Source organism: Crassostrea angulata, chromosome 8 (genome assembly GCF_025612915.1).
Source record: "Crassostrea angulata isolate pt1a10 chromosome 8, ASM2561291v2, whole genome shotgun sequence".
Taxonomy (NCBI): Eukaryota; Metazoa; Mollusca; class Bivalvia; order Ostreida; family Ostreidae; genus Magallana; species Magallana angulata.
Window position 1 is genome coordinate 18,514,158 of NC_069118.1, and position 27,556 is coordinate 18,541,713.

Here is a 27,556-nt window from a genome sequence, read left to right on the forward strand (position 1 = left end):
TCTAACTGAATATATCTTCGATTTCTCTCTAATACGTATAATTATCATTGATGACGTCACAAGCATGTTTAATAGAGAAGATCATGTCGGGAGACAAATCATCGGAATGCAGTGTAAACAATGCCGAAAATAAGACTTATTTAATACAGATACCTTAGATTTAGATGAGTGTCAGTTAGGATATAATCAGGATAATACAGGCATGGATATTTTGCCTAATCAGCGAGTTTTATAAGGTAAGCAGATCGACATATATATGGCTTGACCAGCCTGTCCTCTGTCAGTGTGTACAAAAAAGACAAAAGTGTAACACTACCCCGGAAAGATGACTTTGGTAAATATCAACGGTATATGACCTAAACTACTTGAAAAGTGCTGCTAGAATCCTGTGCTTTGATGCTTTAAATGAAAAATACGTAGTATTTTCAATGAAATTACAGAAGTTGATCAGAGGGTTTCCGATAAATATTTACAATATTTATTTTATGCATTTAACAATAGGATTCTAGCAGTAATACTAATAAACATGAAGTAATCGCCGATCGAATTATTGTAGCAAACATACAAATGAACTTCGGGGTAGTGTTACACTAATTTTAACTGTCACGTATACCATGGTACGGCAGCTTCAAAGATCGAGTCGATTCCGAAGTAGGAAAATAAAATCTTGGTGAACACATTCACTTGGTATTCATATTCCGCACAGTTTTCATAAAAATACAGTTTTTAAATTGATCATAATTTTGACTGTCAGTAAACTCGGAGTTGCCTTAACCTACCCGCGTGCTGCAAACAATAATAAGAAGTATAAATTGTATAAATTGAATAGATATAACATGTTTCCTGCACTTCTATCATTGAAATAGTATCAAAGTTTCTATAATTTTGTTATATGTAATTTTAATTTGCTTTATATCTTGCGTAACAGTGAATCAAATTGTATCCATAATGATAACCCCACAGTATTATGGTATAGAAAAGATATGTTTTCAGCACTTCTTTCATTGAAAATAGTATTTAAGGTTATCTTAGTTTTATATTAACGTATATTTAATTTGCTTTATAAATTGGGTGTATCAGTGAATGAAGTTATCTTAATAATGATGAATACCTCAGCATCTCCACTTAGTGCTATAACTCCATCCAGTGGATTCTTTTGCTGTCATTCCTTTTAATAATCAAGAAAGAGAATTATGAAAAAAAATATCTACAGAAGTATTTAAGAGTATTTTCACACACTTGACAATTATATTTCATCATCAATAATTTCATTTCCTTAGCTTTTCAGCAATTCTATTATAGTGACCCTAATTGTGGCAGTGACGTTTTTCTGAGTAAGGGAGCCACCTCCACATTACGACTGGGTGGTAGTATTATGTACCTTTGGGTATTATTATGGACGTCAACCATTTTTTTTTATCTAAGTGGCATTTCATCATGTGTATGAGCAAAAAAACCAGAAACAAATGGTTTGCATCAGCATGCTGTCGAGTGCCTGGAGAAAAAATAGTGGCAATATCAATGCAATATACCCAAACAATTCATTTTTTAATTGATGTGAATTGATGAAAACTAATTAACACGCGTCCTATTTCTATCAATAGCCAACACCCTATACTATAATTGGAAAGGTAATCTCTTTGTGTTCGGTGTTTGAGCACTGAATCCAGCCTGATGTGCTTGCTTTGTCTCCTGCTCCACTTACGGTCAAAGTGCTGCCTAAATTAGCAACTTATAACCATTGTTAGTTAACGATTTACATGTAAGTAACTAATTTATCAACAAGAAACAACTTAAATGGCAAAGCAGTCAAATCGTTCTTTTCGAATAGCTCTATCAGATGCGATCATCTTGATTTTCATGCAAACATTAAAATAAAAACAATTTGAATTCCTTGAGAAATAGAGTCCATTCTAGCGTACAGCTTGTCAGAGGCTCATCAAATTTAAGTTGTGGAGAAGGACTTTTTATGGGATGGTCTCAAAAAATGGTTCCGGGCCTTGATTGGTGCTGGCTGGAAGGTTGAACATTTTTTGATTTAGGTCCATAAAGACATCAGGTCTCCTGAGATGAATTCATTAAGATGTATGTGACTTATGCATGTGTTTAGTACACGTCATAGTGACAGCTACTGCAATTGTTAGGGTATTCATCCAGTCCAGAGTTTTGGATTTCATGCAGTTTTGTTCAGTAGATCTCCTTCTCTCTCATCATGGAGTGGTCTTGATATCATATACATGTATTATAACAATTATATGCTGGGAGCTCTCATAATTAAGGGTTAATTAAGCCATTATTCAACATTCAAACACCCTTGTATCCACTTGAAAGGACATCACATACAAAGAGTATTACAAAATTCTGTTCTTGAAGGTGGAAGAGGTTTGGAGGCTTTACTGATGAAGACATCGGTTGTTTAATAGAGGCGATACTGAAGACATTGATTGTTATCCTTAAAAGTTTTATCAACAGTTGAATTTTCAATTATTATTTACCAGATGCATGTGTGACATTGCAATGAATAGTGTTACAATAAACATCGTTTCATTTGTAGTCAATTTTTTTTACACGGAGTCCAGCCGGAAATCTGTTGATTCAAATAATTTCAATCTGCAAATGTTCACTGGCTTAGTGTTGGTTTCAGTTGCTGCTTAAAAATTAATGTTGATCTTCATTCCATCTCAATCTCAAACTTTTCATTGGAGCTGAATTCACCATGGCAGTTTGATGTATAGCTTTGTTCTCAACAAATTTCCCCGGTATGATAAAATAAATCACTATTGAATAAATCGATTTTTTCATCAACATAAGAAATGCAGCAAAAAAAATTATTGTTTTCACGTTATATTATATATCACACATGCACCGTTGATTTTATGATTGTTTTTTTATCCTTCCGACATCTGAAATTTAAAAAATTGAAAAAGCATGTAAACAACTGTTATTCAAATAATCTAACATTTTACCATAGATGGCCTACATCAGTCATTTAGGCAAAAAAAAAGAACTTTTATAAACGAAATCATACCAAAGCATAAAAATGTACGTGTATTATCATTTCCTTGTCAACTAAATTAAAAAAAAATTATCATAAGCTCAAATATTAAACTTATCAAAACAACATTAATGAGGATGATATTTGTTTGGAGTCCATTATGTACCTAATAAGCTTGGAAACCCTTAAGCACAATAAATTAAGAAACTAGACAAGAATGAAATCTATCAGTTCTGATCGAATTGACTAGGCTCACATCTGGTGCTAACAGGAGAACCAATTCAACTAATTCCATTAAATGAATCAACTTTGGATAAAGGAAACTGGACCAGGAACCAGTCCAACTAACAGAGGTCATTGCTGAACAAGGAAAACAAATCCAAGAGTGGCTCGATCTTAACCTTTTTGTGCTGGCCCAGTCCTATAGGAGTTCCTACAACTCCTGCACATTAACAGGGTAAGCAAAAAAGCTCAAAGAGATGTATCGAAAGTAATACAGGCTGAGTACAATGAGATGTACCCCGTGTGTTCCAAGATAACCACAGGGATATGTACCACATTTGCTTTAGGACGAGCATAAAACAAACACAGGAATCTGTACCATATGTGCTCTAATGTGAGCACATGGAAATGTGTCGCAGGATGATGAGCACAAATAAAAGTAACTCAATGTTCTTTAGGATGAGCACAATAAAAAGTAACTTGTTTGCTCAGGATGGTCAGAACGCGGGGGTGTTAAGGAAGCATATGGAATCTGAGTTACATGTATTTCCGTGAAATCACAAATCTTAGTTATTATGTACATATTCAAATATCTAAGCAACGAAACGTAGACCAAACAAGAAAAAAAATAAAAAATACTGAAGATTTTTTTTCAATTTTTTTTCAGAAATTAGTTTATATTACGTAGATTTACACAGTGTTGACGTCATGTTGAATGTCTTGTGAATTTGATCGGAACGCATTGTAAACATATTTAAAATATAACTTATCTAAGAACTCTCATAAAGTTTTGATGTGTGATTTATTGAGAATAGAACATAAGAATACCGGGAGAGATATTAGTTTTATCAAACCAGGACTTTCCCCTGTCGTTGTTTACGATATAAAAATCCGACTTAGAACAACACTACCCCGTATGTATTGACATTTTATATGTATCGTTAGTTTGATCAATGCTTAAATTGAAAAGTGCTGCTAGAATCGCAGGTTGTGTGTTGTTTTGATGCAACATACCATTTTCCGGGCAAACTTTATTCAAGTTGGGAAGGTTTTACGAGAGCCGGATGAATAACTATTTAATTAAGGAGAACATAGAATTCTAACAGCGGTTTTGACTAAACTGAGATGTTTTGCCTTCACTTTGTATGTTTATTTTATTTTGGAAACGGCGAGGTAGTGTTGTTCTTTTTATGTTAAGGAATATACGTAAGGTATTTATAGTTGTCACGTGATAATGCACCAATATGACAGTAATGTACTACCCGATTTTATTGCACTGCAATTGTTTGAAAGGATAATAATAAGTTTTTGATCATATTAAAAATAGATATTTAATTTCATGATTTTGAATATAACAGTCAAAATAAGACGCTAAATTGTCATATGATTCCTTAACACCCCTGCGAAGAAGATGCATTCTATGTGTTACAGGATGCCTGCTCTAGCATGGAACTCAAGTACTCACAAGGAGCAGAATTGGTCAGCCCCTGTCCATTGCTGACTTAGTGAACTTTAGTAAAATGCATTCATTGTCTGAAACCCACGGTTAATTCATACGCGTCGCTCCTTGCTCAATTACCAATAGGTCCCTTCAATCTTCGACGCTCGTTCTAATGACCAAATATTTATAAATATCATCCAATCAAATTAGTCGTAACAGTGATGGAACACTTCTGTTTAAAAGGTTGCATTACTGTAACATTGCTATCAGAAAAAATCGTTCTGTGATCGCCAATTGAACGAACGAGCTTTTAAATTGACTTGTTGATTGGACCAATTTAATCAGGGTGCAATATGACCAACCAATCAACTTGCGTGCATCAATACCAGCATCACAGTTTATAGGGACCCACGGATGATGAAGATAGGAAAGACACGCAATCGACCGTGGGTTTCCGACGATAATATGTCTTGACCATTTATGTACGGTAGTGTCATTGGCTTATGAGGTAGGTGCTATTCTACAATTCTGCTTGTAAATATCCTGATGGTGTGTACGTAAAATAGAAGAGCAATAACTTCTACCACCCTTGGGGGAAGACTAAAGCCTTGGTTTGCCAACAAGATGTCAGAAGAATGTACTGTGGTTTCATCAATAATTGTTGAATTCCAATGTTTGTGGATTTAGTTATTAAGTTGATCGACGGAATCAAATGTTTATTGAAGTGCAATATTTATTAACATTTTGTATCAATCGGATCATTGGCAACGAATTTTTTCTCCTTAAAACTGTGTTTTCGTTGAATCCACCAAAATGGATACCAACGATTATAAATAAAACCAGAGTAAATGGTCCATTATAATTCTGATTCAGAGTCAACTGTTTTGACCTTCAAACATAAGAAATCAGCTGGCCTGGGACACAGTGATCCGACAGGTTAGCTTCTCAGAGACTCAGACAGACGAGCTGGCTATATGAATAAAAACCAAACAGTGCCGTAATTAGGGAGCTCTTCTTGTATGCTCCCCATGGAGTTGACGGTGCTACGGATTGTACATGTCTCACTGTCCCCAAGGGGTTATATTTAGAAGTCGTGCGAGGCGATGTACTTTGCGAGCAAGATTATAAACTTCTACCTTTACCTTTACACATACAATGTCGATAGGCATTGCAGGCCATGAGCATTTGGTGGGGAGGGGGTGATTGACTAGGATTAAGGTATCTCCCTTTAACAATCAAAACAAATCACCTTTTTTTGGGGGGGGTGGGATAGCTTAAAGTTTCAATGGTGATGGTGATGAAGAACCGAGCTTATCAGAGCTCATGATTGTACTTTGATTTCTTTGCTATAAAACATTTCCTTACCCTGCTGTGCAATAGATGAGACGTTTAATTAAATACCTCTATAAAATATGGATCTGGAGGCGACGTGCAGAGGCAATAACAGCACAGGTCCATTCCCAACACCTTGAATATGGTCCAGCAACCCTAAATACAAACACAATAATGGTGCACCATACATGTACGTAATTAACAGCTGGAGTCAGGTATCCCTGACTATTTCTTTAATTTTATCTATAAATATGAGAGGTTTTTACATAGTTTAAATATTGACCGATTTCCATATTTCATTATTTTGACAGGTTAGTTTTTGAATTTTAGGGAATTTTCTATTATTTCAAGAAATTGGACCCGATTCGTATCTTTGTATATGCCAATAAACCTTTGTTACTCAAACAATGAATCCGCAGCGGTTTGCTACTGAACAGATACAAGACAAAACAGACTTTTTACAAGTAAAAACAGCAAACATGTTTCTGGTGTAATTCCCATGAGCTACGGAGTTTAATTGATTATCAATTTCAGAAGTTTCATTTTCATTAGAAATAAAATGTACAAAAATGATATAGTTACTGTATTGAAAACATTTTTTTGTGATAAAGACAATATTGACTACAAAAGTGTCCTTCTTTATAAATTTCAGGATGATGATTTGGATGATTATAACGCCATGTGTACAATCATTAAACGTTGCTTTTGTTTTTTGTAATAAGGAAAAAATAATTCCGCCTATATATTCCCGATATGAACACGTGACGTCATGACATTGTGCCAGTTGTGACGTCATAACAACATAGACCCAAAAAATTCTGAGCAAAGCAAACAGAGAAATGATTGTTACTTGTCATTTAGTATTTTACTCTGTCAAATGGGCATATGGATACTTGTCCTCTAGATTTATGGGTAATTGTATTCGATATATTTAAATTCCATTTTACTAATCATAAATAACACACAGCGCTTTACTAACACTTCTTTTTTAAAATAGCTGATGCTGGACCCTAAAGATAGCCGCCGTCGCAGCCACCACCCCCACCGCCGCCCGCCCCACTCATCATCAACCCACGGAACCCGGGCAGCTCTGTGGACCCCCCACCTCCTGAAACTCCTCGTCGACGACGGCTCAGAATCCGGTTACCATCCCCCTGACTTTGCTATGCTATGATTGAAACTCCAGGTATGTTTTTACCCAAATATAAATACTTAAACATTCGTTTATTGTTGTAAATAATGTATAACAGTACTGGTCAAATAATGTTCATTACCTTTAAAAAAAATAATGTAATTTTCATCGCTTTTATTTACAGAATAAAGGAATCAATGTCCTTCGGCTGGCCCTGATTTGGAATGGTACAGAATCAGGCCGCTAGTTATCAAATAACATCCACAATAGACCTTTAAAACATTTTGTTATAAATTGGTGAACCAGAAGAAATTATATAAAATAAACGTAAATATATCGAGAACAAATTTGTGTGAGAAAGTGTAATAATTATGTAATAAACATGGTTTTAAAACATTGGTGGCTTTTGTTTTTATTTTTATTTTTACTAAACGTAATAATGACAATGTCTAGAAAGTGCTATCATAGCATACTAGAAAAACGATATGGCCAACACTGCAATGCTATATAATGCAAACATCCGACCAGTTTCAATACTTCACAAATATTAAGTAAATAGAAATACAGATAATATCATATGTATACTAATACCCTTAATGAAGTCGATCGATCTAGAGGGCAGATGTGAAAGTATGAGTTTGCATCGGCAAATACAGATTTGATTATATTATCACCGTGCAAAATTCACTGTTCAATTGTAATTTATTTTGGACTTTACTTTTAAATTCAACATTTATTTGGTAATGTTTTCTCACAGTTTATTTCTTACAAAGTTACTTATTTATTTAGTGATTGACACCTTTCGGACTCTATAATATGTGATTTCAAAGAGACAGGGTGTCATGTCTCAAGGACTGTTAATCTCATAAAACAACATAGTGCAATTATCAGTTTTTTCATGTCTTGGACATCAAAGACCCATTGAGTTTATTTAAATATTTTATATCTGTGAACCTTTCACTCAGCTTACTAATGTCATCACCTGTCAATTTATAGTCATTGTTCAAATTCCATTATATAGTAATGTACAATTGTCAATCGGCAGTCTGGAATACGACGGCCAGCCTCGGACACGTCCGACTCACCCAGAGTCTTAAGTCCGGAGGCCACTACTGGCCATATCCGACTTTTTTATAACATGTCTGTCTGTTTAATTGTTATAATGTTGCCATCGTTGAGTCTCGACCAATAAATGTGGAATCCTGCATCAATTGCCTGTTTATTTCTCTGGAACTGTATACTGGTGGACCTTCCGGAATACGGCAAACCTACCCTTCGTTTTTACCTTACGGCCTACAACGCGCCACAACCTTATATCATATACCCTTGACGCCAACATTCCCTCACCCCGTCCGTACTACACACGACGGATGCAGACCCAGAAGAATTCCCTAGGACCGTAAAAGCTACGCGGTCACAATATTTTGAAATAACTTAAACTATAAATGATATGGAATGAAATTAATTATGAAATACAAACACCTGACTCTTTTAGTTCAACGTGTGTTTCACTTTTCGCCATCTGAAAAAGTTTTCTTTAAAAATAAAAATAAGTGCTAGATTTTTTTTACGGGAGGCTCATCAAGGTATTCAAATCAGATAAGACAAATGTTATTTGTTTGTTTTTGTTTTTTTATAATTTCTTTCATAACAAATCATAAATATATGTGAAAAAATATATACACAAAATTTCCAATACAAATTGTTCAAATATTTGTATTATCGTTTCTGAGTTTATCCATGCAAATGTGTGAAATTTTGGAAACATAGATTAAAGGCAAAGAACTATTTGATCCATGCAAAAACTTCACATCAAATATTTAAAGAGAGTGTAGATAGAATGTTCTAACGTTAAAATGATGAATGTTCTACGGACCCGGTTTAACGATAGCTAGAATGCGTTCCGTGTATTGTCTCGGTAGCAAAGAAAATACTGGAGATAACTCTAACTCAGTGCATTTTATATAAAAAATCCCGAGAGCTCCGAATGTCAACATGGTGTGTTAATAAACCGTTGGCGAAAAAGTGTTTAATTCTTCCATTGTATGGATTAAAATTTTAAGTGAAAGGTATTTACAATCTCAAAAAGGTTTGTTATCATAATTATTAATTTAACCCAGTCTATGCTACGCTGTTACGCAACAATTTTTCAAAAGAGGAGAAAAAACAACAAAAAATAGAAGCACAAGGACCAGAATTATATTCACATTCAATTTATTTCTAAAGTATGTGAATGTGCCGATGTGTGAAGATCTACATTGCATTTCGTAAATGTTCGACAGACAATGTCAACCCGTGCACGCACGGGTCAAAGTCTAGTAATGACTAAATTAACAATGCTTTGATTCTCTTTATTAATAAGTGCTGGTATTATCAAATTAAAAAAAAAATGTTTAATTGATGACCTGCTTAGTTCTCTTTCTGTCAAGATATAATAATAATTAAAGCATAAAACATTTTCAAAGCATAGAGTTTTACAATCAGTGGATCGTTCATCAGCTACACGTTATAATAACTACATCTGAATTTTAAAAAAAGTCTATTTAATCAGAAATCAAAGATCAATAAATTGATAAATATTGTGTAATGATTATGCGTTCTATACAAAGAGCAGTATATCTACTAAAATTGTACTTATCAAACTTCTTGTGTGCTGTAGTGTAACCCACTAACGTGGGTTATGCAATTTTTTCTGCAATGATCGCCGCCTTCATAACCCGCATGAATATCCATCTTGTTTAAATTTTCATCTTTCTTTTAATAAATTACACTAAAATTGATTGTAAAAAGTATGTAAAATTAACCGAATTACTGTAAATGTTAATGTACATCAGTACGTTATATAAAAAAAACCCCAGCCAAATCGACCTCTATGGAAATTTAAAGTCTGACAACATCATGATTATTGCATCAGTCTGGGATACTTTTTAGGCTACTAAAGGTTTCGACCAATCGATAAACAGGGCATGACGATTTCAGTCCTTTGCTTTGAAAGAATGACAAAGACCGTTGTTAATGAAATAAAACATGTTTATTACTCCTGAGACCATTCTCCTCCTTAAATTGTGGCCATAGAGATTTGTCCTATAATTGATTGTACTTTGATTGCTATTCTTAAATAATTAAGATGTTTTTGATAAAAACCTTTCGAACTGTAATTATTTCTTAATGTTTCCTTTTTGAAGATTTAAAGTTTCTTGGTGGTGCCCAACAAACAAAAATAACCCAGTGTAAAAAAAAACCCACATAAGATCTAAAGATGGTCGTTTATCAAAATTTTATATACAGTTCAAATAGAAAACGAACACTTTGTGTCTAGATAGACATTCTTTCTCTGCTAAATTGTTAAAAAGTAGCTAAAATCAAATAAATGCCTAAATACGTCATTAAAATTTTAACCCTGTCACTAAAAAAACGGAAAATTACTGTACGGGTACATGTATACATGAAAGGTGGTGGTCAAGAATGCATATCATCATCTGCGGTCATCAATCAAAAACATACACATTTCTACAGTGGTTTTTAATCCCCCATGAATTTTGAATTTGAGCCAATGACCAAACCTGCCATATTGCATTTCTTCCACGTTTAACTGTAATCGACGTTCTTAATCTTTTGTTTAACTTTTTTCTCTCTTTTATTTTCCACTTAAGTACTTTAATTTCCTGGTATCCATGAATTTTGTCATCCAAAGAATGATTTTCATAATGATATATGTCTCTAAAGCAAATACTTTTATCGATAAAACAGATAACACATTATTTCAACCCAATATTGAGGGTTGACAGTTAACTTTAAAAACCTGACCTTGTGGGTTATCGTAGTAATTTCTGTAAAATTCCCTTTTACAAACTTCCCGATGATTTAACTAATGAGAAGAAAAATCTAAATAAGCACATTTGTTAAAAGTTTTGATGTTGAATATATTTGGGACATTTATCTTTTTTTTTGGGGGGGGGGGGGGTGGGTAAAAATGTACATGAAAAAAAAAAATTTAAAAAAAGGATTCAAATATCCTCATTAATGTCATTTGACTTGTATGATAAATCGATGAGGAATTCACATGACTAAAATGAGGTTTCAAATTTGCTTTGATAAAGTTACTAATGTTTGAGATACCCATTCCCTTTTACAAAAATGCAAAAATAAATCAAAGTTCTGAAGTACTGAAAGCCGGGCTCTTTTGGTGTGTCTTTATGCATATTGTGTAGTAAAGACTGAAATCTCTCTCTCTCTCTCTTTCTCTCTCTCTCTCTCATGCTTTTACTGTCGGCAAAGCGTCAGAGAGCTACCAAATTTTGTAAGCGGCTATAAACAAAAATATGTCTGTCTAGTAGAAAAAAGTTCAACAGTTGCTGCCTTGAATTTTGCAACAAGCGTTATATATTCAATTCCCATTTCTTCAACGCGCAGCAAAGTAGTTCATAAAAATTCATGCGCATTGTGTCCAAAATGCATAGTCTTGTTTATAAAACACGTTATTAATAAGAAAACTAAAAAATATAGACAATTCTTTCGAAATTAAAAAAAAAAGAAACAAAATGCCAACACTTTTGACAAAACGTGGCTCTTTGTGTAACTATTTGGTATAGCGGAAGCTTTTACTTTGACGCTGTTTGGTTTTTTGTTTACTTTTGCTATTTATAGTAACATTGGCGGTTTGCCTGCCTACAGCTAGGACTCTGCTTTCAGCAGAGCCCGGCTTAAAAAAAAAATAAAAAAAATAAAAGATAGTAATTAAAATCAGTCGACAATTATTGTATGGTATGCATGTAACAGTTATCTTTATCAATAAATTTATTTTGTGTCTCAAACTTACGTTCTGTAAAGTAAATGAGATTATAAATTTATTAAATAATCAAATAAAACAAAAATTAATGCGAATTGCGCACAAAAAATATTCAAAAGCATTCTACAGTTCATTTTAGATTTAACTTTAAACCGTTCGAGAATCGTGTGGTTAGATCAATAATAAGACGCACTGAAATGTTTTTTAAATACATGTATGACTACTGAAATTTTGACTGATAAGAAATTTTACTTCCTCTTTTAATATTTTTGTTATCACTATAAACGTTCCCCAAACCCTATCTACCCAGACTTGCTGAAACAATCGACCAGACATGTTAGTTCTGTGCTTGCTCTGTTTGGCGATTTCACTCATAAATTCAGAGGTGTCAAACTTTACACATGGAGACCCAAGAATATGTTACGATGAAAAAGGAGAAAAGCCTTTTATGTTTGAAGTTCTGCCTGGGTTTGGTTGGGATAATCTCGTCAACGAAAATCGAGGTGTTGTTGTGAATTTCAATTTTTCAAAATGCAAGACAACAGAGGACAGGCGGTATCTTCTTCCCGACGGGGTCGTCACCATTCCTATCAAGACGAGTCAAATGAACGTTTTTTCCAAGCTCTATGACCACTGGTCTCAATATGAATCAGATACAGCAAATTCGATCAACATTGGTGCTTCGGGAAGCATAGAGGGAGTTAACATTTATGCAAGCTTTTCTTCCGAATATGAACACATAAAAAAACATCAGTTGGAAGATAAGTCGTTCACGACCAAAGTTCAGGTGAGGTTTGTCCGATATACAGCCAAAGTTCAACTTCTTCCAGATGTACATCTTGACCACTCTGTTCGTAATTGTCTGCTAAGAATCGCAGGACATATTCAACAGAACCGGAAGTTGTCTACCAAGTACGAGAGCGAACTGCTGGTCCGTAATTTCGGTACACACGTTCTAACCAGTGTCGACGCCGGGGCTTCCATTGTCAAAGTGGATCAAGTCGACTCTTCCTTACTTAAAGATACTACAACAGACAGAGTAAAAATTGGGTTTTCAGCAAGCATTTCCCTTCCTGGTACAGCTAGTGCAAGCATCAAAGATCAATATTCAAACACAAAAACGGAACTTGAGAAATAAATGAAAAGTGTCAAGAATTCGGACATTAGAACCTATGGTGGACCACCAATGAATCCGGAAAATTTCACGCTCAGCAAATGGACAACTACTATTGGGAATGATTTGGTTGCTGTTGACAGGAATGGGTTTCCACTTGACTACGTTATATCCACGACAGCATTACCTGATCTATCTGAGAGTCTGGTAGAAGAGGTGGTTCAGAGTGTTCGACAGGCGATCTCGTCCTATTTTAAACACAACACGTATCCAGGATGTACGAACCCTGATGCACCTAACTTTAGTAAAATCTCAAATTTGGACGACGGTTCATGCCATGGGCCACTCACTAATCTGAGCTTTTGGGGAGTTTATCAAGAGTGCCTCTTCCAAGGTAAACTTGTCAATGATGAAAACTTGTGTGACAAACTTGCGACCAAGAATCCGCAAACACAGGATTTTTCGTGCCCAGACGGATTTGAAAATGTTCTTCATTACAAAGGAACAACGCATAAAGCTCAGCAACAGCATCGATGTCACAGATGCTGGATCTTCTTCAAATATTTTCATGATCAACCATTTTATGCTTCAGCAACGTACACATCGTACTGGTGTGGAGCAAAGCCAAACTCTGAAGTGCATAAGGATAGTGGATATCTGTTTGGGGGACTGATTGCTTCCAATGTCAGAATTTGCATAAATGATGACTACGAACTTGGTGCAAAGTTTACGGTGCCTTTGGGCGGATTCTACAGTTGCCAACATGGCAATCCTCTGGTTGATGGCAAATTGAGCACAGTGTGTCCTAAGGATTCAGTAACCACTTAGCAACAATAGAAAAGGATTGTGAAATTCAGTATTGCATGCGGACTGGTCTACTCTCTGGTTTAAAATTCCCAACCGTTCATATACCACCATTTTCTGACGTCCCAGCAGAAAGTATAAGAGAGCCGGCTCATTTCATTATCTCCCATAACTCAGAGAACTGGGTTCAACTTGTTGATCCTGAAATGAAAGGTAAAACACCTGAAGAGTTAACATGGACAACACTAAACTCGGCACCAAAAGAAATGGAAACTTTAATGAAGGCATTCACCGATAATCATGTGGTCAAACTTAACGATGAGTCAGGAATGTCAAAAGGCGCCATTGCAGGTTTGTCCGTTGGTTTGACGACTGCTGTCTGCGTGATCATTGGTATAGCCATCGCCGTGCGACGAAATCGCAAACAAAAAAGAGAATAAAACAGGTTTGGATAAATCTCTGTTGATTGTCATTGTGTCTTAGTGTATTAATAGATATAATGTCATGTTAATCGATGAATGATTAAAATTCATTGGTACTAGTTATCTTTTTTATTGCAATATAAAACTGTTTGTTTCAATATTAAGAGACTGTAGCAAAAATGTATTCAGTAATCTTGCTTTGATTTGATGGTAAATGAAATGGATGTTAGCCTATGATTAAGAATTATATCATATCAAATACAAAGACAAAACATGAAATTTCAAAAAATCATTTCAATTATATCAATTTATTGATGTGCAGTGTATTAAAAATTATTGTTATGATTCATATTAAAAAAAACCAATAATCATTTTTTCTATATTCGGGGTTTGAATATTTTTTCTATAAGTATATTCATTTGTCATTATATTATTTTAACTATTATATTTTAAGAAAAAAATGAAGTTAACCTTTTATTGCCATGTCTCTATCAAAGATATGAAGATTGGAATGAAGACAATCATTATTTTTCTAAATAATATAACCAAACTTTTGACTTATAATTCAATGGTATTTAAGATCAAAGAATCAGTTTTTGTAGATTGTCTAATTTTACAGGTTTTAGGCGATGGTATATCTTGTATAAATGTCGGTAAAAAAAACGTCCCAGGAAAAGGAAGGTAACATGTTTGTTCGTACAGATACTCAATGGCATCACATATGTTGTATGCATGAAAGATTGTGTAAATCTCTATATCTTCTCCTAAGTTCCTGCTTTCACCAATTTTTGCTTAATATTTAGGTTGCATCCCACTCACGGGAGAGTGTGGGGAAACGTGTAGGCTTTCCACTCCCGTACGTTATCTGCAATTCTGTAATGAATTAACAAGGGTTAAAAGTTTAACAAAAAGAATTTATCCAAGCAATTGCAAACATGGTAGTTCTAGTGTTCATATTTTTTTATGAATTGCAAGCCCCTCTTACATCACAGTATATGTATTAATAAAGAGAAGTACAAGTAGTTATAATATTACAAAGTGACATAAGGATCTTCAAAAATAAAACGTAATTATCATAAATGATTACAAACATTCGAAGGCTATAGAAAACCCGACAACATCTAAGTTGATCAGTAATTTAATGCATCCAAATTTACTGGTATCCATGTGTGTAACACTTTTATGGTTTTTCATAATGGTAATTATTAGTGCCTACAGTTTGCCAAGATAAAAACATTTTCTGTCGGTTCGATTCCTGCCTCTTGTCAATTTGCGGGATTCTTTAAATGTCGTCATGTTTGTGAGCGGCCTGTAAATAATACCAGCTGAAAATAAAGATGATCCATGAATAAGTATATGTAATGCTATATAAAGAGATAGATTGCCATAATTCATTTAGTATTCTGTTCCAAGATAATTAATGATTGATTCGGTACTTATCTGCTTCAGTCACGTTGCTGAAAAAAAATCATTAAGTATATTTCCTATTGGCAGCTTTTTACACAAGTCATCTTTGTTGCTTGGGCCTGTTTTTATAAACAAATGGGGCATGCTTGGATTGGAAACTTAACTATGTGAACCTGTGTATACTAAATTCATATTAAAGTAAACAAAAGTAAGTCACGATGAAAATGTATAAAGAACTTGACTTATTATTTCAAAGAAGTTGAGTTCTCTGGATGAAATTTCATGAATTTGTTTAAATGTATGACCTTTACTTAGAATCCATACCAGTTGCAATATTTCTTTTTATGCTGAAATGTTTTTGTTGTGCTGCTTTTCACGAGTTTTGATGTTTAATTTTCAGAAAAAAAGTTGCGAACCTATTTTTTATTTTCAAAATTTCCTCAGTGAAGACCGCAATAACCGTTTGGGCCGGAAATTTTCCCGAAAAATGCGTTCAGTGTATCTCAATCATCTATTGTTAGCTTAAAGGTCTTTCGAGTGTCAAATGACGTAATTGTGAGCATTCCGGAATAATTTACCTTTATCGGTTGTAATATTAGTTTTATGTGATGCATGATTTTGCCAATATTTCTTGATTTAACTTGTGTTTAAAATCTTTTAAGCTATGTAAAGTGAAATGACACTAATGTTTAACAATTTATAGAGAGTAATCTGAGTTGAAGTTGCTGAATTCAATGAAAAACTGATATGACCGTACACAGGAAAAGTTGACATGGACTACAATTCATAATGTTTAACCTAACAAGGTAAACATTTCTTTGCATATTTCTATAGGAGAATTAATGAGTTACAAATGCACCGAAAAGCAGCGAGTTTGAACCATTATTTCAAAAGTTATAGGCGTTTGATGTTGCTAAACTGTACTAATTCATAGTTGAGAAATTATCAAAATGCACTGTAAATGTGGTAGATTTCATACTGGCAAGTTTCAATGGCCTTAAAATGCATTAAATAAAAGATTGCGATAAATTTCTTTAAAAAGTTGGTTTATGATAGAGAAATCAGTAAAAAGTTGTAATGTTTGATTGGAGAGCAGTCGTCGCTATAATTGCCCTGATAAGTGTACCGGTGTTAGCTCCTACAGTACAGCGTGAACAAAATATTTAAGTTCAATTCGAATGTTTACACATTAATCTTCAAATTAAAAAAATATTTCACGAATTTAACCATAAAAATATAAAGGGTGGAGAAACCTTAATGTTCTTTTTTTCTCGAAATAACGTAATAATATCAAATTGGAGAGCGTGCTAATTTTTATTAATACTATCAACAACTGGCAAACAAGGTCCCGGTTGTAGTCTAGTACTTACCATCAGCAAATTGTACGTATTCTTCGCTGTTACTTAAACCTCTTTTACATTTGTTTTTTTTTTGTTTTTCCTCGATGACGTCTTACACAATTTTATCAAAACACAACGGAGGGTTGAATCTTTTCTTTTATTACCATCACAGTTTCAAAAGCTTTTACGATTTTTTGAGAGACCTTATTAAAATTCTATAGTTACTTATCAATTGAAGATAACTCTAATATTTTAAACATCATTTCGAATTTTTTGAGCAAGTTTATTAAGTGTTTATATATTTAGGTATTCGTGTGCGTGAAAAATATTTAAATATATTTGACATAGCAAGAGTATCAACAAAAAATAATAAACTAACCTTTATTAGAAACAAGCAAAAATGACAAAAGCGTAAAAATAACACCTGCAAATCAATATATTTTCTAAACAAACAATATTCAAAATGAAAAATATCGAGTTTTGCAGTTCTTGTTGACATTACAGTTCTGTTTACTTTTAAAGGAAACAAAACTATTCATTTCACATTTAATTTTAACTTCCACATTTGTCTCATTTAACCGCATATTCTCTGAGCAACGTTGCACTGAGTCTTGTTGAACTAGACGTTCATGATTGATTAGCAGGAATGCACAGCTTCATTTTATTAATACCATATGACCGTCCGCTCTCTGGCAAACGGTGTTGTATAGCAGTTTTTCCCCCATAGTAGCTTCTCCCCCCCCCCCCCCGGAAAACCTACTATATAGTAGCCTTTCTCCCTGGGGGGAAAAGCTACTATATAGTAGCTTTTCCCCAATAGTAGGGTTTCTCCCTCACGTTTTTGGTTCAGATTTTATAAAAAATATTGATGGAAATCCAGTAAGGATTAAAGTTAATGTTTCTACACTCCCAGGTTGCATACATGTACAACTGCATTCATCTATAAAGGCTAAGTTTCGTTTTGCCGATTTATTATTTTTATAGACTATGCTGAAAATTGAACATGTGTGTAATGGAATTACACATAAAACTAAATTTAGGTAATTAATTGAAAAAAAATACTTGGTTTTACAAGTTATACACTTGTATGCATAATTCTGTGTTCTGAAATTGTACTAAGCGAGAATGTTTTAAGAATTTTTTGATAAATCTATCAGACTGTCTGTCTGTTTTTGAAAATTTCATCCAGGCTAAACCTCTGTTTTAAAGAGATTTTGTTTCCAATGTTTCAGAGCCCGATTTTTAAAATCCTATTATAATGATTATAGTGCATATTCTTAAGGGGTCCAATGTCTCATAAACTAGAGATGACCATATCACCATATTTTCATAGTGGCAGTGGTTTACCACTTGTAGATGACTCTGAAAATTTCAGCCCTCAGGGTAGGGGCCATTGATGTTTTAAGGCCCGATGTTTAAAACCCCATTATAATGATTGAATAGTGTTCGATAAGTTGGGAACCGAATCTCATATTCTAGAGATGACCACTTAACCATATTTTCACAGTGATAGTGTTATACCACTAGTAGGTGACACTGAAAATTTTAGCCCCTATGCAGGGTAGGGACCTTTGTTGTTTTCGAGCCCGATGTTTGAAATCCAATTATAAAGAAAATGTATTTTTTAGGGCCCCATATCTCAAAAACTAAAGATGACCACATGAACATATTTTTACGGTCATTTAAAAGTAAAAACATCATTTAAAAATACACAATCGCTCATGTATTTCCTTATCAAAATGATTGAAAATTACGATTCTGCTTTTCTTTTTTAAGAACTATATATAATATGATTTAAATTTGACCCCCATAATTCGCAATTTTTTAAAGTGTTTCGGGTACAGTAAAATGTTATGTTATTTTAGAAGAGTTGATTTAAAATATATTTTTTACCTATTTATTTGATTTATTTGCACTCACTTGCAGTATATGACGTCAGAAGTAACGCTATTACTACAATTCAATCAAAATCGGTCAAAAATTGACATTTTTCTTATCCGTTTACGTATGGGAAATATAGAGCGCATGCTTGAACAAAGATATTTTTTTGTTACTTATTAGTCTTGGCTATATATATCTCTGATTAAAATATTTTGTTTGTTCAAGCATGCGCTCTATGTTTTCTGAAAAAAAAACTGCTTGAAAACAAGTTGTTTTATGCTAAAATTGCAAAAATGGCGGGAAACGGTTGTCTTTACGATGTCATATTTCTTAAATGTGAGCACTTGAATCAAAATGAACATTATGTATAAACATCACATATATATCTGTATAAAGAAAGAAAACAATATGAGTAAAACGACGATGTTCATTTTAGGGGGCCATCTAAAACGCAATATCATATATAGTCCAAAGTTTACGAACACATTTTTTTTAAAAAGGTACGCAGGTAAATTCATTATTCTTCAAAACATTTAATCAATTCATGAGATGACTAATGATATAATAAATAACTAGATAAATAAATCAATAAACTTTTATTCATAAAAGGAGCAACCGAAAATCAAAAATAAATAACCAACCTAAGCGCATACATGTATACGACTTTTTTAATTTGTTAGTTGATTAGACCAAGCTTATATTAAAAAAATAGGTCAGCTCATCACAATAGATGTGTTAGTTTTTTGGGGGTTTGGGTTTTTTTTTAATCACTCTTGTTTCATTGTTCGAAGAAATAATATGGTACACAAGTAAATCTTTATTGCAAAAATATGAAAAAAATAGTAATATACGATTTTTAGGTAAGTGAATCGTATATCTTGATTTATATGGCATCGTTTTCAAAATTGTATATTTATAAATCACATTGCAAACTTCAAAGTAGAAAATTAGCAAATACTGAGTGTAAATATATACATAAGGTTAGTTCAGGCTCAATTTCACATTTTCCAAAGTAACCAGCAAAGATACCGACATTGTTCTGGTTGTGAAGATATTTCCATTTTTTAAACAAAATGTTTACATCATAAAATGCTTTTAATATATAATCAATTAAAATACCCCTTTATCCATGATTTAGAACCCCATCAATCAAAATAAAACTAAAACATTTAAGTTCTCATCATATCATTGCACCCTGTTTCCCGTTTGATATTTAGAAGAAGAAATATATAATTGTTTTTAAGATCGTCAATTCGAAAGGTATTAATTTAAAATCGATAGTCTTTTGGACGAAGGGAGAAATACATTTCCACTTTTTATTCCCTTCCTCTACAAAATTAAGTCAAGATTGTACAGTTAGTTCCCTCGGAGAAGCTTATACAGAGATGGTAGTACATTGGAAAATTGAAGTTCCGAACCAGCGTATTTTTACTCAAATGTGTTCTCACGTGTTGTTACCGTCGAAGTCGAAACTGTAGATAGGCATCGATTAGATGAAAAAGATTCGAGGTATTCCGAAATCCGTGTAAAAGGTGTTCCAAAAAGTTGTAAAAACAGGTGAAATAAACGATGATGACACATGAATGTTATGGAGGCGCGTGCCTTAGTTCATATTTGGGGTTAAAAAACCATGAAATACTATTTTATTATATGTATTAATAATTGCTATAATTATCCTTTTTTATGATAAATTAATATCATATCAATTATTGCAAATTATTGCCACGAATGGTCCACCATATACATGGCCGGAATGTAAAAAAGGGGGAAAATCCACTATAAAGTAGGTTTTCCGTGGGGGTAATCTGGCTATAAAAAGGGGGAAAGCCCACTGTATAGTCAGTTTTCCCTGGTGGAAAAACTGCTATATAGCCATTTTTCCGGGGGGGGAAGAACTGCTATATAGCCATTTTCCGGGGGGGGGGGGGAGATGGCTAGGGGGAAAAGGCACTATATAACACCGGTAAAAAAGTGTACATACTTTTGCACTAAAGAGCAAATTTACTTCAAAAACCTTACCGTTCTTCAACTTACTAATACATAAATCATCTAAAATTAATCTTAAAATATAAAAAATAATAATTTCATGTATTATAATAAAAAATTTTGAATTGTTTTGTGGCATATACAGTTTTATTTTATTCTGTTACTCTATTTTCCACTTCAGCAATATCGGTATAAACGTCAGAAGAGGTACTCAGTAGGCCAGTAGGCCTAGGAAATCGGCAGACTAGACATATCTCTCGTAAAATTGCTAATATTAAAATAAAACTTAATGCAGATCCAGCAAAAATGACTACATTTCTATCAAAATTTGTTTTGTGTTCTGGTTTTTGCATTTGGTCTTTGCATTTTATATTATCTTTGTTTTCGTTTTTACAGCTGATTGATTCTGTAAAAAAGAGAAAAAAAACTCGTACGTTGTGATTATTGTTTAGAACGTTATGATATTTGTTTACTCCATATGAAAGGGATCTAATTCTGCTGATGAAAAGCCAGCTTAGAAAATAATTGAGTTAAAGTACGTTTATCAAATTACTATTTTTATATTTACTTGAACCTGGTTTTTCAGTTGTGTCCTTTATTTCGTCTTTGTTCACATATCCATGGCTCGTTGTTTCTACATGTAAGATAGATTAAAAACATTTTATCTCTTGTTTACTTTATAAGTAGAACTGTAGTTCAACCAGTTTAGGGACAAATGATAAGTAAATGGGAATCAGTGCCCACTCTACGTGATACATACATATTGGTTATAATACAACCCTTTAAGGTAGTCCATCCATAACTAAGGCAAATTTAACAATTTTGACTGATCTATACTTCATTAAAACCGTATTTTTAAAGTTACTATGGGGCTGACATAAACCAAACTCGGTAGTATGTATGTAGTCAATTATATGAACTTTTTGCACTTAATTTTTTTAAAAACGTTGTCTGCACTTTATAAAAATTTTAAAAAAAACATTTTCGGAAAATATGTATTGTAAATTATGAATTTATTTTTAGCATTTTCGAAGAGAACGAAAGCTTTTGCAACTTTTTACCACAATAAATGTGAGCAAATTACTTGTACTAGAAATATATATTTAAAATTGCATTTTTTCCCATACTCATCAATGTTAATTTCAACATATGATAGTTTTTTTTAATATTTAATTTATTTGTTAATTTCAAAGGTGAATCTTTATCATTTAATAATCCCCTTTAAATCACACTAAGATTTAGGTGATCAATTTTTAATATATTAGAAATGAAACATGATAGTTATGAATGGACTACCTTAAATAGCGATCAGACTGACATTTGATATCACAAATCTTAAAATTTTGAAATATATTTCAAAATATCTAGACTTTTAACTGCACAATAGAATGTTTTCTTAATTTTTCATAGATATATAAATTGTTATCTTTAACACATAATCACAAACTTGACCTTTTTTTGCTATAATTATATTATATATAATTTTAAGTGTGTCAAACTTATTTTAAGTGTTAGCAAAAAGTTTCAAAATGTTTATGCGTAGAAAGAAAATTCTATATTTGTTTATCTTGCAAATACCTATTACATTGACCGAATAAAATAAACCAAAGCTATATTCCTGCATTTATCCGACGTTCAAATCCATTTTGACGTAAACTTTCTTGGTTTGTTTAAGCCATGGTGTCATGGTTTCAAATGCAGCGAAGGTTGATTTTTTTTTATTATTATTTATGTTAAAATCAAAGATGTATAATTTCGAATGGCAAGTAGCTTCTTAGCTATATTGAAAAAATTACGCACAATTTTTCCAATCTTTACTACTATATTAATATAATAGACTCGAATTTTGTTGGGCTTTAATACCGAGAAATCAGAAGAAAACTGTCTTTTGTTTATATATCTTAAACATCATTTGTATTTGAGGATTACCAATATGTTTTTATTTTTTCCCAATCAAGCTTCGCGAATTAATAATCAACGAAAATTCCTTTAAAAAATCCGGAAATCATCTGGATTTTGTTTTCAATTTTAAAATTTTGCTCATGCGCATTACATTCACTCTAATCCACGGGAGTTTATGTTTCCGCAATCTCACATTTGCATGAAGAAAATCAGAAACGATAATACAAATACGTGTAAATTTTCATTAAAATTTTGTTTTTTTCTGTTCATCAAAGAAAATACGGGAGATACCTCTAGCTCAGTGCATTTAATATGAAAAATCCCGAGAGTTCCGAATGTCAACATTATGTGTAAATTTGAAGTGAGTAAAAACGTTGGCGAAAAAGTGTTGAATTATTCCCTAATATGAATTACATTTTTAAATGAAAGGTATTCACAGCCTTAAAATGGTTTGTTATGAATAATTTGACTGTTATTTTCAAGGCAGCTTCATTTATTTTCTCCAAAATCGTTTCAGAGCGATTTTGCAATTTTTGGCTACATTTCGGGTATATGGGAGGCATTTTAAGGAAAGTGTAATGAAATTAATAGCATTATTGCAGGCTTAAATCTTGGTTATGTAAATGTCAACAATATGGTGTGTCGATGTATCTATTTTGTAAATGTCCGAAATTATAAACAATGTCAACCCGTGCACGCACGTATGAATTATAACTCCATATGAATCAAGTTATGCAATATTTAAAAAAAGAAGTAACGCCACCAAACTCGAAAGCAATATTGAACTCTGTCGTAGGTATCCATACGGCTACAAAAATATCTAAATTATTTGTACCATTTAAAATCTGAGGATTTTCACGATATTGAAAAACAAGTTTTCTTGAAAAGCAATTCTTCTGAATACATTACATCGGATTTATCAATGACCTTCAAGTATTTAAAAGTACTAAGTCTTGTCAGCGGTCGTTTGAGGCGTGAAATGTGATATGTTGCAGGATAAACAAATTACATGATAACTGTCTTGAAATATAAGCGATATTGGGCCCAGGTCGAAAATGTCTCCTACTTTTGTCCAAATATCGCTTATATTTCAAGACAGTTACCAAGTATTTTCCTTATCAAAGGATACAAACTACATGTAATGATTTAATAATTATAATTTCATCCTACTTAGAGTACTTAGTATCTTACCTGTTATAAGAGTAGAAGAAACACAGCCGTAGACATGATGACAAGGAGAACAATCGCAATTCTGGAGACACCCAATGCCGTAATATAATGCAGGACATTCAGCTGAGCAGTTGGTACCAAAAAACCCAGCCGGGCATTCTAAACATTGCAACATAACGTTTTAATCTGAATCATACAAAGATTTAAGATTACACATAATAATTCAAAGTGCGTTTTAATCTAAAAAGGGGTAATTACGTTTATTGAAAGGCATAAATTAGCAAACAGAAGCATACCAATTTTTGTAGGCATTATATATAACGCCTAAGACATGGTAATGCTTTCTAACGAAGTTATGTTTTTGTATCTTTAAAAATACAATGAAGACAGTACTTTTACAAGAACCCTATCTCGAGTTTTCGAAGTACAGACTAAAACGCATCTTACCAAACATTGTAATGATGTAAATTTATTCTAAAGGAACATTGGTCCGATCTCTTACCTTAAATAACCATGTATAACTTTTAACCAAGGAACTATATGCATGTCGTCTGTTTCTGCAAAAACCTGGTTTATATTTATGTCACAACTTAGATCATTTATTTAATAATGACTAGGGGTTGGGACTTTTCATTGTTTTAACAAAAGTTACGTTCTTAAATAAATCTCATAATTATATCAAAAGAGTTGATAAGTTTTAGTTTCAATATCTGACACACATTATAATATCTTTCTAGTGCACTTATTTCAGAAAGACTTTTTTTTCACTCTTTTTTGCATTATATCGCCTTGCTTTGCGTAACAACGCCCAATGAAACTAGTTATTACGCCTTATACCGTAAAATCATTAGATTTCGAGGTGGCTTAATTCTGGTGGAACTCATGGGTATCTCCCATTTACAAGTAAACATCCTCTACGAATTTATGAATTAAACTTTTAAAGTATACTTACATTTAAAGGTATAAGAGAATGGACGAAATTTCGTCCCCACAAAAATGTAAATTTTATGCAATCAACGAAAATTGACACTTTCGAATTCAAATGTTTCCACAGTTTTTTTGAACTGGAAAATGATACACATGGGGTTTTGTACAATTGCTTGAAAACAGGTTAAAAATTAAACTGCATTCTAAAAAAGTCAAAAGCTAGATTATACGCTATATAAAGACTTTGCAATAGTTCCTGTTCTTCATCGTTCTAAATATGCATTGTGTAAAACTCTATAAACCATTAACACTATGCATGCATGTAAATTGATAAGGTTGGAAATAGCTCAATAATTATTACATAACATCTACACGTTGGATAACAACAACTCTTGATTTATCACACACAAAGTAAAGATATGAATTCTTGAAAAAGTTTGCTTATTGATAAAGACAATGTTTTTCAATTGTAACCAAATAAATGTAAGATGCATTTTAAATGTATGAAATAATCATAAATGTTATAGAATGGATCTTTAGATGTGATGTCATGGGACTAGTTTAGACTATCCACATTTTAACAAACTGTTAATATATTTTCAACTTTCTATAACTTAAAAGTGCAGTACCTTTGCAAACACCTCCATCATTGTAACGACCATCCCCACACGTTTGAGTTTTGTCTGCTAAAGCTCTGAAAACCATGTCTTAATGTAAATTTAGTTTGAACACATGGAACAGGCAAAGTTTCTCTCTCTCATTCCATCTATCTATCTATCTATCTATCTATCTATCTATCTATCTATCTATCTATCTATCTATCTATCTATCTATCTATCTATCTACCTATCTATCTATCTATCTATCTATCTATCTATCTATCTATCTATCTATCTATCTATCTATCGATCTATAATAAAAAAAAAATGAAAAGTTTCAAAATATATTTCACTCTTTTCCCTGGACGTCAAGACAACGATGGTGCTTATACATGTATACACGTAATTTGATCCTTAAACAGTTGACAAAAAAATCATTATTTGTTCCACTCCTTATATAACTAGTAGAAAAAATGTGAAGAACCTACACCAAAATGCCACGACATAAACATACGTATATAGCATTTTTGCACAAAAATGAATTCATTTGCAATAGAAATATTACAAATTTAATTTGGTGGTTAACGTTAAAAATGACGTTTTCTTTTAAAAGAGTTCAAGATCAAATACATCCCATTTTTTTTTTTAATTATTTACAAATCTGTAATTTCAATATTGAATAATGAACATATAATAACAATCGTTTAGATTCTTTCTAATATAAAATTATCTTTTCCCCTAGCTGTTCATTCGATAAAATCAATAATTATATGCAAATTGTTTGTAAAGCAAAAAGGAAAATAATGCCAAGATAACATACGCTATAAAACAAGTAATTAAAGCATACCTTATGGTGATATTATTTGATTGGAGTGTCAACAGCAATGGTATTACGACTGTAAATCCACAAGCAAATTTTGGAAACATTTTTTAAAAAAATGTAATGACGCCCATTTAACATCATGATCTATTGAAATGAGGAAATAATTCCTATATAAATAGCATCATGGAAATAAGTAAACGTGTAAAAATATTATAAAAATTATAAACAACGACACATTAAAACGTATGACCGGAGTGGGAGATCAGAGGTTAAATAATTAATTAAATATTGACGTCACAAACGTTGAAGGTTGTCAACTGCAACGGCTTTAGCAAACATCAAAATGAACCGTGAAGGCTGCTTTAGGGGTTCTTCCATTATCCTGAACTAATCCCTAATGATAACGAAGAGAATGTGAGATAAATCTGATATACAAACAATACTGGAAGTTTAAACTGTAAATAAATATCTAAAAGTAGGAACCATTACTTTTTAAAAATATGTGCATACAGTTTTCGTTACTCGCTGGCGTTAATATGGAGTACTATATTTAAAAAATGCCTTCAAGTTGACGGTAAATAACTAGTGCTGTTTTTAATTTTACATTTCCTTTTCGTTACATGTATCATAGATCTACATATATGTATATGGCTCTATTAGATTTGACGTAATGGTTAAGAGTATGCAAATTGAACAAAGTATCGAGAAGGGTGAGGTCTTATTTACGGGTACCTTTATGTTAAAAATTGTAGAGGTGCAAGACATGTTCACTTTATCACCCGAAATAAACAATATGAATATGACAAAATAAAAATGACCAAACTGTGATTTCATGTCACTGTTGCAGTATTGTTTGTTGTAGACAATGCCTACAATGTAACATCATTTCCGATGCTAAGTATTGATTTTCAATATGTATAATGCACAACTGTCCACAAATGAGTTACAAGTATGAAATGTTACGTGATATGATATTTCAATATATCACATCAAACATTTCTGAATTATGAGTAACTGGATTTAAAAAAACCTTCACCCTTAATATCCTATCTCCAGTTAATCAAGTACTTACAAATGCCTTGCTCATGCTATATGTAGTTTTCCTGCTTTTACGATAGACCGATACAGTATTAACAGTTAGGAGCACACCACATTAATTAATTTTCCATAGCTAAGTGTCGTTAAGATGCTTTTCCTGTTTAAAGGGCAAAACAATTGTAGCATTATTTTGATTATACAAACTTGTAATACTCGACGTATGTGCTTAAAC

General features: G+C 32.7%; 1 protein-coding gene and 1 pseudogene across 2 annotated transcripts; one reads left to right on the top strand and one right to left on the bottom strand.

Annotated features, from left to right (window-relative positions):
• The first annotated feature begins 12,029 nt into the window (after positions 1–12,029).
• On the top strand, positions 12,030–14,633 carry LOC128160191 (macrophage-expressed gene 1 protein-like; annotated as a pseudogene).
• Positions 14,634–20,868: 6,235 nt separating this feature from the next.
• LOC128160192 (uncharacterized) lies at positions 20,869–26,390 on the bottom strand. Of its 2 annotated transcripts, XM_052823474.1 has the most exons (5): positions 26,311–26,390; positions 25,494–25,558; positions 23,959–24,096; positions 21,440–21,499; positions 20,869–21,271 (listed from the first exon to the last, which is right to left on the bottom strand). In XM_052823474.1, the coding sequence occupies exons 1-5, from the start codon at positions 26,388–26,390 to the stop codon at positions 21,018–21,020; spliced, it is 597 nt and encodes a 198-aa protein (XP_052679434.1). In that variant the 3' UTR covers positions 20,869–21,017. The 2 variants fall into 2 exon arrangements, with proteins under 2 accessions (XP_052679434.1, XP_052679435.1); XM_052823475.1 differs by lacking the exon at positions 26,311–26,390 and having other exon boundaries at positions 21,434–21,499; positions 25,494–25,587.
• Between the last annotated feature and the right edge of the window lie 1,166 nt (positions 26,391–27,556).